At 45.0% G+C, this 14,595-nt stretch overlaps 1 protein-coding gene across 1 annotated transcript; it reads right to left on the bottom strand.

Moving 5' to 3' along the window:
* Positions 1–3,424: 3,424 nt before the first annotated feature.
* LOC118220925 (neuronal pentraxin receptor-like) lies at positions 3,425–12,155 on the bottom strand. The gene is made up of 5 exons (XM_035405392.1): positions 11,004–12,155; positions 9,136–9,388; positions 8,152–8,393; positions 7,120–7,299; positions 3,425–5,855 (listed from the first exon to the last, which is right to left on the bottom strand). Exons 1-5 carry the CDS (start codon positions 11,685–11,687, stop codon positions 5,625–5,627), a joined length of 1,590 nt encoding a protein of 529 aa, XP_035261283.1. The 5' UTR covers positions 11,688–12,155; the 3' UTR covers positions 3,425–5,624.
* Positions 12,156–14,595: the final 2,440 nt, after the last annotated feature.

The raw sequence follows: 14,595 nt of genomic DNA, 5'->3' as shown, positions 1-14,595 counted from the left end.
GATGATAAACATGATCAGCAGCATAAGCGGAGAACAAAGAATAAGCAGCATTTTTTTTTTTTTAAATGAGCAGATTATCTGGAGGAGAAATAAATGTACACAGTCCAATACTGCAGAGAGATCAGCAGTGGCGAGCACCTTGTTCTTTATAGATATTAATGCAATGCAGCATTTTGCCAGGTGTGCTGTAACGTGTAAATTGCTCTGGCTGGCTGACTGCTGCTTTTTCTTTCTTCCTTTGTCAGCTAGTCACTGAATCTTTTTTCATTCCTTATTCCCATATCCCGCTTCCTACCTCCCTCCCTCCCTCCCTGTCTTTTTCTCTCACCCTCCTTTTCCACCTCTGCATCTGATAACCTACATTAGGCTGCTGCCACATCTGTTCAGGTTCAGTCCCCAGACGAGTTGCACACAGTTGTGTCCTAAATATTCTGCACTGGAATAAACTCATGCAGAGCATCATGCAAGGTATAATTGTGAACTCTACTGGGGATGATTGATTTAAGCGATGCAATTACTGCTCTTCTTTATATTGCATTTTTATGCCAAATTGTTCAATGTATACGCAAGTAATTAAATATGGCAGCCATGATATCTAAGTTATAGTCAGGTTTGGCTGTGTAAAATTAATGTACCGTGTGTCTAACTGACATAAGATCTGGCTCACCTCATTCTGAGAACTCTAAATGTAGTTTTAAGGAATTATTGGAAGAGAACCCTTTATGGATTTATTTGATTGTAGATAAACCTTTTTATTCTGGTTTTGTGGATTAGTGGATTATTTATTCCTGGAGAGATGAAAAATAGAGGACAAGGGGAGGGACTAATCTGTTTTATGGAATCAGTGAAACAGTGGAGAAACAAACAAAACATGATTAACATATAGATGTTGTCAGTAAAGTAACATATACCTTTCTGTGTATGTATGAATGTGGTGATTTGTGTGTGCATGTATAGGTTGGTTGGTGAGTGTACATCATATTTTCAAGTTGCAATATGAACCAATATAGCTAACTAATATAACATTGGGATTATATTAGATTATATTTGTGTTTGCATGGTGTGTTTGCATTTATTTGTGTTATGTATGTATGTATTTGTGTATGTACATGTGTGTGTGTGCGTGTATGTGTGTAAAAGGTGAGGCTATTTATCACTGTCTGAAGAAGCCCTACTAGGTTCGAGAAGATCCAGCTGAGATGGGGCGAGGAAGAGGAAGGGCAGCTTGGAAAAAAGAGGGATGGCAGCTCTGAGGAAGGAGCATGAGAAGCTGGCTGTACAGTGAGCTGGTGGGTTAAATTTGGGGCATTCTGCACTGGGAAGTGGGAAAGAACAGTGTTCATAATGCAAGCACCACTTTATATGTGAATACACTTCCATTTACAATTCCTCATTCCAAGCTGGAGGACCAGAATACAACGATGCATAAATAAAAAATTAAAATAAAAAAGTTATCACAATACACCTGCATAAAAATACACTTGCATATGCAAGGAAGAAGATTAGGAGCACACAGGAGAGGAAAATAAATTAATGTTACAAAACTATAAAGTAGTGCGGGATAAAGAAAAAAGAGAGAGAATGCCTAGAAGCAGAGAAGGGGAGAGAAGAATAAGAAAATTATATATGCACCAGGGAGCTTCAGCAGACGCTACAGTGGATGGAGAAAGATATTACAATATAAAAGAGCTGCAGTCATTACAGGGATTGATTTGTTGTTGTAAATCCACGCTCGTCTATAGTACTGTAGACTCAGAATGGCTGCAGTGGTGGAGGTAGTATCACCGTAGATATCTGGCTTTAACCGAGGAAAGATACTTGTAGGAGGATGAAAGAGAAAAGAGAAGGTTGTTTGCTGAAATGGACTGCATGGACAGCATTAGCAATTACCCGCGCTTGTCATTTCAGAGACAAACCAGGAAGCACGTGATGACATTCATTTCATTCTAACCTGGCAGCCGACTGCTGCCTTTGCTTTGCCCGCACATCTTCACCTTCGTGAGGGAGAAGTGCAGTGCACTGCAATGCAGGCGATTTGCATATAAACACATAAAAATAAATGCAGTGTTAAATCAACTCTGATATACTCCATTTCATTCTTATTGGACTCTACAACATAAGCACTGATAGAGTTGAATCAACACTGAACACTGTGCTAAAATTAATTTGGATCACTTTACAATAAACATATGCAAACTGTATAGGTAAGAAAATTTTAAATCATAAACATACAAAAGCAGAGTACAGAACAAATTGTGACATGAGAGTTACAAGATTCTAGGTGAAAATGAGTTACATACAAATAAATACTGTATTTTCACCCTTTGTTTGTGTATGGTGTTACAAATGTAAAATAAAAAAAAGGTTTAAACTTTGGGGGTAATTCCAGTTTTTAGGCAGTAATTAAACCAATGAACTGACAATAATGTGGAAGCTCAATATAATAAGAAGCCTGTCATTCTCAGGCCTCAAAATGTTGATTCAAACAAACCAGTGATTAGTCATAGAACGAGCAGTGGTGTGATCGTGATGTAATGACCATTTGTGTAAAAACGTCTTTACTCATCTGAGGCTGAGCATGCCTCACAGCTTGGACAATGCCGGAAGTCTTAGTCAATGGCATCCTGTTTGTGGGAAGGAGCGATAGAACTTAACGAAAGAGAGGGGTACAATTTGTGGGAGGGGTACGGAGGGATGGTGAGAGGAAAAGAAAGAGGGAATAGGTGATGCAGAGATGTTAGGAAGATAAATGATGGATAGTTTTACTTATGCAGGGGGAATTGATTAGAAGGCAGAGGATGGGAGTTTTAAATAAAATACAGGAAGAGAAGGAAAGAAATTCTAAATATTCATTTTTTAAGTTAGTAACTGCAGAAACAGGCTGAGAAAGAAGAATATTAAGAGATGAGAGGCGTGCTGACTATTTTTTCAGGACCATGGCGTTGTTAATATTGCAAGCCGAATCATGTGTAGTTCACAGCTAAGAAAGAGAGAGAGCAAAGCATAGAATCAGAGGGGGATAGAGGAAAGAGTGAAGAACAATGAAAATGCATGAGCATGAGCAGACAGAAATGTGATATTTCAGAGAAGCAAGCTGTAGAAACACTGTGAAGGAATGGGAACACGAAAGCAGCCTAGTTCAGAACATTTCTCCATGTGAGAGCGAGAGATAGATGGATGTAGAGAATGCTTATAATTTTAAAGTGAAGAGACAAAAACACAAACCACCAGAGTGTATCACTGGCCATGTTCTGATGTCCCTCCCAGGCCAAACCACAACCTTGCCTCCCCATCAGTTTCAAATTCGAAGAAGCCGCAATGCTTTACCTCCATTCTAACGCTTAACAGTTGAGTGTAAATGCAGAATTCAACAGAAGGTCACTCAGTTGAAAATACAGCTGAGTTGTATAAGGAGGAAGTCAGGTCAGTGTGAAAACTGATTTTATTTCTCACAATAACGTTACAATAGGGGCTTTAGAATCAGAGAGAGAGAGAGAGAGAGAGAGAGAGAGAGAGAGAGAGATACAGACAAACTGATACAAAAATTGCAGGAATAGACAGATACATGTATGAATAGAAAAAGATAAGAAAAAAATGCAAGATATTTACAGGAGTGTGCTAGAGTGATATACTGCATAAAGAGAAGTGTATAAAGAAAGAGACAGAAACAGGCCATTTCTGTTTGACGTTTCACACCAATAACAAGTCACATGGTTTCCTTTCAGATAGCATTGTCAGCCATTTAGTTTTTAATCGTTTTACTTTTCATACACATATTTCACAGGAGGGCCACAGAGATGCAGAGGTAAACGAGCACAGCACTGACATCACAGCTGATCATCCTCAGAAACAGAAAGCGCAGGGGAAAGAAGAAAGGGAAACAGGGAGCATTTTTGGCCATGTTTACCCCAGACAGGCACTTCACAATCATGAGAGCTGGGTAATGGTGGCAGGCGCCCAGGTTATTGTGTACCGTACCTATTAATCATCCCCTCCTAGCCACACTTCTCCCTCCTCTCTTTCAGCTAAACTGAGAGCAGAGTAAAATAACATTTACAAAGCAGCTTGGTGGTGTGTATGCATGGGTTATAGGGTGCGTGCTTTTTATTTTTCAAAAATGTATTTTGAAAGTATGGTATATTGTCTTTAGGATGACAGTCAGCTTGGAAAATCCTGACTCTTGACAATATGTTCATACTGTTCTCTCTGCATTTCCTCAGCATTTATGAAATTGTAATATAGCTGCGTCCAAACCACAAAATCAGGGGAAAAATCTTTATACATACTGAAAATGATAGAATATGTACTTTATACATTACTTCAGCTTTCATAAAAGCCATTTTATCCATACATTCTAGAATACCTTTAATGACTACACATGAGGCAATATGTATTCTAGAATGCGTGCTTAAAATTGCAAGCATGGTATAGACAGCAATTATGCAGTGTGCTGACAGTGTGTGTTCAACCAACGTCTGCTAAATGCCTGTAATGTAATGTAATGTAATGTCACTTTTTGTCCTGAAGTAAATCAAAGCTGGTTCCATACATCTCCATGCAAAAAGAACGCTGGTTCTAAGTTCTGCCAGACTCTTCGCTTGAATCGTAATCTGTTTCACCAGCTTTACCCGGAAGTGCCCGAGGAGCACACACGTACAATGCGCCATTTCCCCTCTGGCACCGCATCGGTGCCGCCTGCGCCCCCGTGCAAAAGGAACACCGCAGCCAAAGCGTAGGCGCTCCTCTGAAGCGTCTGCGCGTGAGCCCGCGGCCATTTTGGCTCAAAACAGGGGGGATAGCAAGGAGAGCCGCTTTCGCTTGAGAAAACCGGCGGCCTTTCACATTAACGGGATGGGTGCAGTGGAAACCCAAAACCAAACCGGAGCCGGCTTACCCCAGACGTGCCCCCTCGCGGAACGGGCCCGGACGTGTCTCGCCTTCACAGTCGGCCAATGGCATCGCGCGGCTCACTGCTGCAGTGTCTGCGGCTGTAAGACCCAGCTTGCAATCATGGTGAGTGTCTTCAGAGGGACAGCCACTTCATTTTTAAATATGCTTTAAGGGAACTTATGTGTGGTACTCTGCACCGTAGAAAACCTACAGGAAGGTAAACAGTCAGTCTGTGCTGTCCGACTAACATACCGTTTTCATAGTTGTTGGTGTGACATAGCGGTAACTGCGATGTTAGCCAGTGGCAAGGGTGCGAGACTACAGGAGAGACTACAAAAGACACGTCACGATAAGAAGTTAACAAACAGCATAACATGAGGACAAATATGCTGTACAGAACAATATCCCCCGGCTGTCACCCGAGAATAAAAAATGTGACGCCGTCGCTCAAGACTGCACCAGAAATCACCTCTTAAAAAGAAGAATACAAGCAGGACACGAGACAAGACAAGGCTCTGGAGCACTCTGCTCCCGAAATGGAGAACGGCTCCACTTGTAAAAGCTCATTTAAAGAATGTAGAGCAGATCACAAACCTGCCCCACGAGGAAAAGGAACAAAAACCCCTGCCCACGCTAGCAACGGCATGAGCCTATCGCATTCTGTGTAGAAATACGACAGCCAATAAGACGCCCCCAATTCTCCTGCACAGCACCACTCCTCCTCCTCCTCCTCCTCACGGCTGGGTGTTGGCACGCTCGGCGCAGGGGTCCCGGGGCTCCTTGATGGCCCCTCCGAAAACCTCAATGTCTCTGTTTGTCCAGGGCACCACGTTGCCCAGGGCGGGCCGGCTGCACTCGGCCTGGCCCGAGATCTCCGCCGGCGTCAGGACCCGGTCCCACAGGTTGAACTGGGACAGCCCCCCCACCAGGGCCTGGGACGCGTCGAAGCGCCCCCCAAGAGTGTCCTGCTCCGATAAGAGGGAGAGAGAGGGAGAGAGAGAGAGAGAGAAGGAGAGAGAGAGAGTGAGAGAAGGAGAGGGAGAGAGAGAGTGTGAGAGAAAGAGGGAGAGAGAGAGAGAGAGAGTGAGTGAAAGAGGGAGAGAGAGAGAGAAGAAGAGGGAGAGAGAGAGAAGAGGGAGAGTGAGAGAGAGAGAGGGGGGAATAGCAGAGGTTAGATTGGAGATACAGTGGAAGAGGATGGATCAGTACACAGGTAGAAGTAGAGGGCTCGGTGGTATGGGGGATCAGAGCATGTGGGTCACAGAGAGTAGCACAGATTAAGGTTGAGGAAGTAGACCGGTGTGAGGGGACAGAGTGCAAAGAACGAGGGATCACAGGAGGAGAGCGGTAAACGAGTGTGGAATCAGGTAGGATTGGCGTCAGGGTGAGCTACGACGGTCTCGAGAGTAGGAGCCATATCCATTTCCTACGAGCGTAAAAACACAATGCAGCCCCACAGCGGGTTTAATGCAATACAGCCCCGAAGGGGGGGCCACAGTCCAACTCCAACTCCAGCTCTTTATTAATCTCTCGCATTCTCTGACACAGGGCTGAGGAGGGAGAGTACCTGCCAGCGCTCAGCTGAATCAGATGCCTAATTGCCTGGCAGTAATGGAAGCCCACAGGAGCTGCGGCCCTCCAGGAGCATGGTTTAGTAGCCTGGCTCTAATGAAGCTCAAGTATTTTATGAGAACACGTTCCATCCACATCCACTTCCCGGAGCTCAGCTCACGTACGTGCAGACACGCAGTGAATTCTGCAGTGACTCCAGGGCCCTGTAGTGCAACGGCAGTGTAGTGTAGTGCATAAATTGATTGTGCGTAAAAAATTTTTTTTATCTGTGTGCGTCGCGCTGTATAAGAGTATCTGCTGAATACTGAAACGTTCCAGAGTCATTCATTTCCACCACTGAACAAAATTCCGCTTAGATACTTGCTCTCTGCATCAATCCCAATCTTCTTAAAATATAATAATAACAGCAATCTTATAAATGTATGTGTTGCTCCATGGCATCACAGACGTAGTCAGATCGTTTGGCCACCGATATGGTTCTGCGTACTCAATCTGGACCGTAAGGTGAGGAACGACAGCACATACTCCGCTCATCTTCTGTGCTTTAGCGTTGCTGTAATATGACCACCGGCTCTAAACTATTTCTACCCGAGTCTCAACCTGCCCCAGATCAGTGCATTTGTGTCACGGCAGTGAAATCGGAGAAGACTTGCTTACCTGCTCCTGCCCCAGTATGAGCACCCCGCCGGGTCGAATAGGGTGCCAGGCAGCCAGGCCCTCCCCTTCCCCCTTCAGCTGGCCCCCCTGGTAGGCCTTCCACACCCCGTCCCGCAGGGTCCAGCTAATGCACACGTGCTGCCAGCTGTCTGGCGGCAAGGACAAGGGCAGCTGCGCCACCTGCGGGAGGAGCGGGGTAAAGACACGTTGGCACTTCGGTACGGTTGAGAGTGGCTGATGAGGTTGGGCCGTTTGCGGTCTACGTTTATTTACAGTAGGAACACTAGGGTGAGGTTCAGGGGAACATGGACGTCGCAGTGGTCTGGACAATAACCTGCTGAGACCTGTATTTTTGTCCCCTGTACAGGACATGGTCTCTGGTCTTAATATTAAAAACCATATATTATACTATGCTGAAACCTACACTACAAGGGACATTAAATAAACATAAAATAAATAACGTCTAAAAAAATATTTTCACTGCAGTTTCTTTCAGTCGTCTGAGACACTTGCATTATGTCAAAAAATGTAAGTACCAAAAACCGTGGTCTCAGGAGGATATGCCAGTCAAAGCCTGAATAGAGCGATGCAACAAAACTGGCAGAATGTGGCTTCCAGAAACAGCATGCAGTCAGATCCAATATTTCAACGCTTCATTTTATATTCCAGATCAGACACAGAACGCAAACTCTCCCTCGCTGGAGAGCACAGAAAAAGTTTTCAAACGGCAGGAAAATGAATTACCACTAAATGAAAGTGCAAAAACACCCAAACACGTGATTCAGCATGCACGCCACAGTCTACAACCCTAGAAATAAAGTTGTGAAAGGCCCTCCAACCAAATAATACACAAATAAAGAAAAAAGACTCTGAGCCGAGCTGTATACAAAAATAAGGGGAATAAATGTGAGATGGATGCAAACGCAGGCAGTGTCCAGGCGTAATCCCAGACTTCACCCGACGGGAACATGGCGGCCTTCGCCCCCCGCCACGCCGCGCCTCGCCGCGCCGCGCCGCGAGCTGGGCTCTGACCTTGTCGCTGATGAGCAGCTCCACGGGGCTGTGCAGGCCCTGCAGGAGCACCAGCTCGTTGGGCTGCTCCGCCACTGAGTAGGAGAAGGGCGTGCCGACGCCGCCCTCCTTGGCCCGCAGCCACAGGCAGGCCGTCAGGGCGTGCAGCTCCGGCACGGCCCGCTTCGCCCGGCCGTACATGTAGTTGGTCCGCAGCGGGAAGGACAGCCGGAAGCCGTCGGGGTAGTCGTATTCCGACAGGCCTGGGAGGATTGAAAGTTGTCTGCGTTTAGCTGAGGGGAACCCCTTGCTGACATGCGTACGTTTTTGTGTGTTCGGTAAAGGACCGTCGAAAGTCAAGGTCTCAGTCTTAAACCCTCACTTTCTCTCCCCCCCTTCCTTTACCAGCATCTATTTATTTCAGGCCTCACTCTTCTTCTCTACCCTTCTCCCCCCACACAAACCAGCTTCACTTCTGCTTGTCTCTCTTTGCCACACCATTTCTCACACCTGTCTGTACAGGGCATCTCAGACTATTTCCCCTTGTTTCTACAGGGCATCTCAGACTATTTCCCCTTGTTTATACAGGGCATCTCAGACTGTTTCCCCTTGTTTATACAGGGCATCTCAGACTATTTCCCCTTGTTTATACAGGGCATCCCAGACTGTTTCCCCTTGTTTATACAGGGCATCTCACACTATTTCCCCTTGTTTATACAGGGCATCTCAGACTATTTCCCCTTGTTTATACAGGGCATCTCAGACTATTTCTCCTTGTTTATACAGGGCATCCCAGACTGTTTCCCCTTGTTTATACAGGGCATCTCACACTATTTCCCCTTGTTTATACAGGGCATCTCAGACTATTTCCCCTTGTTTATACAGGGCATCTCAGACTATTTCCCCTTGTTTATACAGGGCATCTCAGACTGTTTCCCCTTGTTTTTACAGGGAATGTAAGACACCACCCCATTAGCGCCCCTGCCCGCGCTCGCCCGTGCTCACTCTGCTCCAGCTGGGCGATGCGGTGGTGCAGGGAGCTGATCCCCTGGTCCATCTCCTGATGGTGGCTCTGCGTCTGCTTGCGGAGGGCTGCCCTCTCCTTCTCCAGCAGCTCGATCTTCCTCTCCAGCTCGCCCTCCAGGTCCTCCGCCCGCCACTGGGTGGCCGCGCCCAGCCTCCTGGGGGTTCCAGAGATGCTTCCAAGACCCTTTAAGCTAATCTCCGTCAGGTTATGGGCTAAGGGGCCTAACTCCGACTGGAAGACAAGAAAACAAGAAGGAATAGAAGCCTGATGTCATTCACTGTTCATTTCATAGACAATACTTAGTACTCGGTACTTAATATGCAGCTTCATTAGTTGCATCTGGTTCATTGGCCCCAGAATTAGAACTGTAAGGGAGATACAGTGTGGACATTGTGGCACATTGCAGTATGTATGTGTCTTTCTCAATGATGTGTGTGCATGTGTGTGAGAGAGACAGACATAGAGATACAGCCTAGAAGCAGTGAGAATGTGAGACAGTTAATGAGAAAGACTAAGCGACAGATGTCGACTGAGGTTAGGTTTGTGTGAATATACTTACTCTGACTGGAAACTGAAGTATACTATCTTTCCATGAGGACCGTTTCAGAATGAGGCCAAGAAAATCTGTCTCCTTTCTCCCTCACTTGCTCACACACACGAACACACACACACACAGGGCAATGCACTGCAGCACATTCAATCTACTCAATACGGCGTAAACACAGCGACACATTAACATGCAGAGGGCACGAGCGCTTGAAAAAAAGACGTTACGACCACCCAACATTACTACTCCATGACGCTGCACTAAACTTTAGATCCCATAGATCTATTGACCACCTCTTCTTATGTGGCAATATGCGTCCGGAAGGACCCACGCAGCAGGTGCCCCAGCTCGGCCGGTGTGAGAGCTCACGGAACGGTTAGGAGTCGCGAGGGACGCGGGGAGTCGATAGGCCTGTGTTCATTAAAATCCTCTATGCAGTTATACTGTTAAACCTCCCCTTGTCATACGAATACTAATTTGAGTGATATTCACAATTATATCTTATTTCAGATTAAGTAGGCCACTTTAATATCCTTCATGCATTTTCATATAGGTAATGTCGTGCGGACATATGCCTTTTGAGAACATTTAGACAATTATTTGAATATTTGTCACAATTCTTGAATATTTGAAACTAAATTTGATTTGTTTTTGTTGTTTTTTTTCCCGGGACAGTTATGGGGATAATCATTATCCTGTGATTTAAAAAAATTGCTGTTGCTGCAGAATGGCACACGAATTAGGCAACAAATAGCAGGAAAGTATTAACTTTGAAATCTAGGAAAGACAGTTATAGTTGTCGGTCATTTATCACCAAGTCATTTATAGATTTTCAGAATACAGACTTGGTGATATAAACTATAAGAAAGATCATGCGACTCTAGTGGGGAGTTAACCTAACCTTTTAAAATAAATTTCACTTAGAGCATCAACGCTGTCTATTCCTGCATCATTTAAAAAACAATTTGACTCGTGGTCAGACTAATAGAGGCTAAAACACGTTTTTAGCAGGGAACCTAATCCATTTTCACTGATTGTCAGCCAGTCATGAAGCTCTTCCTCAATTATGTAATTTACCGCGATACCATATCAGGCAACCAATTTAAAACACCCATCCCGTCTTACAACAGACCATTCCGCCTATCTGTAAACCTCTTGATGAAAAGGAGATCAACAGGAGCGACAAAACACAAACTGGCCATGTTTTCCAAAAGAGTATAGTAAGAGCGAGGACAGTATGTTCCAATGAGAATCACGCGACAGCACGCCATTGTTTCGCCGGTCTAGCTCATCAGTTACCTCCAGTTTCTCTATGCGGTCCTTCAACTGAAGAATGGCTCGCTCTAGCTCCTCCACAGCGCGGGCAGTTTGCATCTGAGCTAAAGCCAGAGACTGCACGTCGTCACCAGCCATGAGGCGGCGGTTATCTCCCCACAGCCCCACGCTTCTTTCGACCTCTGCGCTGCGCTCCTCCAGTCCGCTTTCACATTCAGACAGTTTCCCCGTAAGTTCCCTTATTGTTCGCTGGTCCATTAGTATCTGGTCTTTCTGCTGCAGCACGGTCTGCCGCAGTTGCTCCGCGGTGGTACGGAAGTATCCCAGGTCCTCGCCGGCGTACGAAGACGGCTCGTCGGCTTGTTGCTGAAGGTTATTTGATTTGCATTCTCCAGCAGGAATAGGGGTGCAGATGAGCCGGCTAAAACTGAACTGTTTCCTCCCTCCTGACCCGATCCCGCCCGAATTGCTCAGTTCGTTGAATGTAGGCGCCTCCAGGTTGACTCCCAAACCTCCAGCTTCTGTTGATTCAGAACCGTGGAGAGCGCCCAAAGAGCCAGCGCGTGCAACAGAACCCGGAGACAGTGACTGCAACACTGCGTCCGGAGACAGCGACTGGTTGTCCGCCAGTGGGAGATGTGCAGGGCTAGAAGACCCCGGGTAGACGCTGGCAATGATGCATATGACCGCGCCGAGGAAGGCCAGCATCCCGGCGGCCAACAAAACCACGATGAACTTCAGGGTGGCGGTGGGAGAGGTCGATATAAAAGAGAATAGCTTGTTATGAAAAACAACTTTCCGGTTGGGAGAAAACACCCACGGTCCGAACAAACCGCACTCAGTAGAAATCGAGTGTCTCTGATTTATACGAGAAACTAGATAGCGCTACGGTGCGCTATCATGCCACATACCCTCCCATTACCCGCTTTTAAATTCAAAAGCCTTTAAAACCCCCTTTTTAAACCAATATAAAGAATTGTTTCGGAAAGATAACGTTATAAGTCTAGCTTCTTCGTGTCGTCTCTTTCTGTTATTTCCCGTCCCTCTTCGTTCAAATATAGAAATGATGCAGAACGGTGATATTGTATTCTTCCGACTGCCAACGTCCCCTCTCGCTCTCTGTTGCTAAGCTGCTACGTCTGTGTAGTTACTGTGGGGACCAGAAGAGGAGGCGCAGTGTATGTGTGCGCGTGTGTGTGTGTGAGAGAGAGAGGGGGGGTTATGTGTGTGTGTGTGTGTGTGTGTGTGTGTGGGGTGGGGGGGTGGTTGTGGTGACAAGCAGCAGAGAGGGAATTTGTATCCTACTGCTACAATCTAATTTAGGGGAACCATGGACAACATCCTGTTTCAGTTCAGAAAAAAAAAATACTTATAGCTAGACAAAAGAGGGCTTTATTATTATTATTATTATTATTATTATTGGGTAATATGCACATAATGTTTCATGTTATACATTTGGTTGTAAATACTGAAACAATACCTGGACTTTTCTTGAGAAAGACTCAGTATAAAAGTGAATCTTGTTTGCTGAATTATACTAGTTTTTGCTTCTTAATGACTTCTTAATATTTCTTAATTTGCAAAAAAAAAAAAAAAAAAAAAAAAAAAAAAACTTTGTGAAACATTCTGAATTGAGAGAAATGAGAGAGAAATGAGAAATTCTGAAATGAGAGAGAAGGTGTTGGTTGCGGAGTTTCGGTCCATGCTGAGAAATATCCAGTGCTGATATTTACTTCCTCTTGGGCATACACTGATGCAAGCACAGGCCAGGCGCACTGCCGTAATGATGTCACACGCACTGGCCTGCGTTTGATCGTTTCGCACCATTAATGAAGGCTCGCGCTCGCATAACATCGCCAGGCAGCAGACTCCGCTTAATGACTCCGCTTAATGACTCTCTCCACTCTCTTTGCAGAGAGGCAGATCATGACTCTCTTCAGCCACCGCTCACTTGGGCGATTCACAGGGCGGCCATTTTATAACCACAGCACTCACCACACATTAGCTGAGGTTTAGAAGGGGTGGGGGGTGGGGGTGGGGGGTTATTTATCTCGTCACACAAGAGGATGATTTGATTTAGAGAACCACCAGGTTATGATTTTTTCCCCCCAGGACAGCGGGGAACTCCTCCTGCTCCTGAAATGACTACGTAGTCAATTGGGACTTTGGTTTACCTACCATCTCATGTGTAATGATAGTCTCCTACAACAAAATGCCCCCCCCCCCCCCCCCCCCCCAAATCCTCCCTTGCTGTGTTGGCGGTTTCATTTTTCTGCTACCAGTGAGGTGCCCCTCGCTGGCCCATCAATACCACTTCCAGCTGACCTTGGCATCTATTAATAACGCTTACCTAAGAATTTGAATTGTATTATGTGATGCATATCACCAGGACAGAGGGCAGTAACATCAGAGGCAGCTGTGATAATACACGCATTTATGGTGCATTATTCACCAGCAAACATATTTTGTAGATCAGCGGAGTGGGAAATGACATCCTTCATGAAGATGTGCAAAGACTGCATTTACAAGGCAATATAATTTTAAAAAATGTGGAGACTGTACAAATACATTTGGTACAAACAGTACCCTGCATAATTGTGCTACCTTCATTTCCGAGCATGCTTCCTCCTGTGCTTTGCAGCTTAAACGCAGTGCTGACTTATCCTCCTGACATGCTGCTAAAAAAAAAAAACAGGTACTTCTATTTTTTTTTGACATAATACAATTGCAAGTGTCTTGTCCGAGGAAACGGGTTGCGGTGAAAATAATATTTAATATTTATTATTTTATTAATATAATTTACCACAGAACCACAGGTTTCAGCATAGAAGAATATATGATTCTTTTAAGATTAAGAACGCAAGACTCATGTCCCCTACAGGGGACAGAAATTTATTTCCTGGTGTTGGGAGGATATTCAGACACAGGTATCACTGGTGCCATACTGCAGTGTCTGCTCTACAAGGTCAGTGTCCATGACTGAAAAAAAACGCAGCTTCCCCAGTCTCTGTTATTACTGAGCTTCAGTTTCATAGGGACTCGTCTGGAACAACAGACAGACTGCCACCACATAACCTACATGTACATATCACGATAGACTGCTTTCCACACAAGCTACGTCATTTATTTGTTGTCTTTCATTTGCTTCACATTTCATAGTGATATGACGGAGAGAAAATAGTTTTTTAATTTTTTTTATTTTTCAAAGACTATGTATTATAATTATGTCTCCCACATGCAGCCATATTTTGAGTGTTGAATCAATTCTGACAAAGTACATGGTGCTTTGATAGAGTATGTTTTCCCTACTGGTCTCATAAACTCTATTAGAGTTGGTTTAACACTTAAAAAAAAAAGGGTTCCAAGACAAAAGCATTTGAAAGCATTTATCTTTATTTTTGACCCTGGGGAAAAAAGTTTTTTTTAATTGGTAGACTGAATTAGGCATGAAATGCAGTGACTTGTCCAGGGGCCAATTCTCAGGATCAACCTTTCTTGGGATTACAGTGACACCTGGTGTGCAAAGAAGGAACTGTGGTCCAGAAACACTTGGACCTGTCAATGGCTTTTCTTGCATCTTCTATCCCCCACTCACCTGATTAGTCCTCAACTTCAA

Source organism: Anguilla anguilla, chromosome 2 (genome assembly GCF_013347855.1).
Source record: "Anguilla anguilla isolate fAngAng1 chromosome 2, fAngAng1.pri, whole genome shotgun sequence".
Lineage (NCBI taxonomy): Eukaryota > Metazoa > Chordata > Actinopteri > Anguilliformes > Anguillidae > Anguilla > Anguilla anguilla.
The sequence above is the reverse complement of the archived record's forward strand: the minus strand, read 5'-3'. Positions and strand labels throughout refer to the sequence as shown.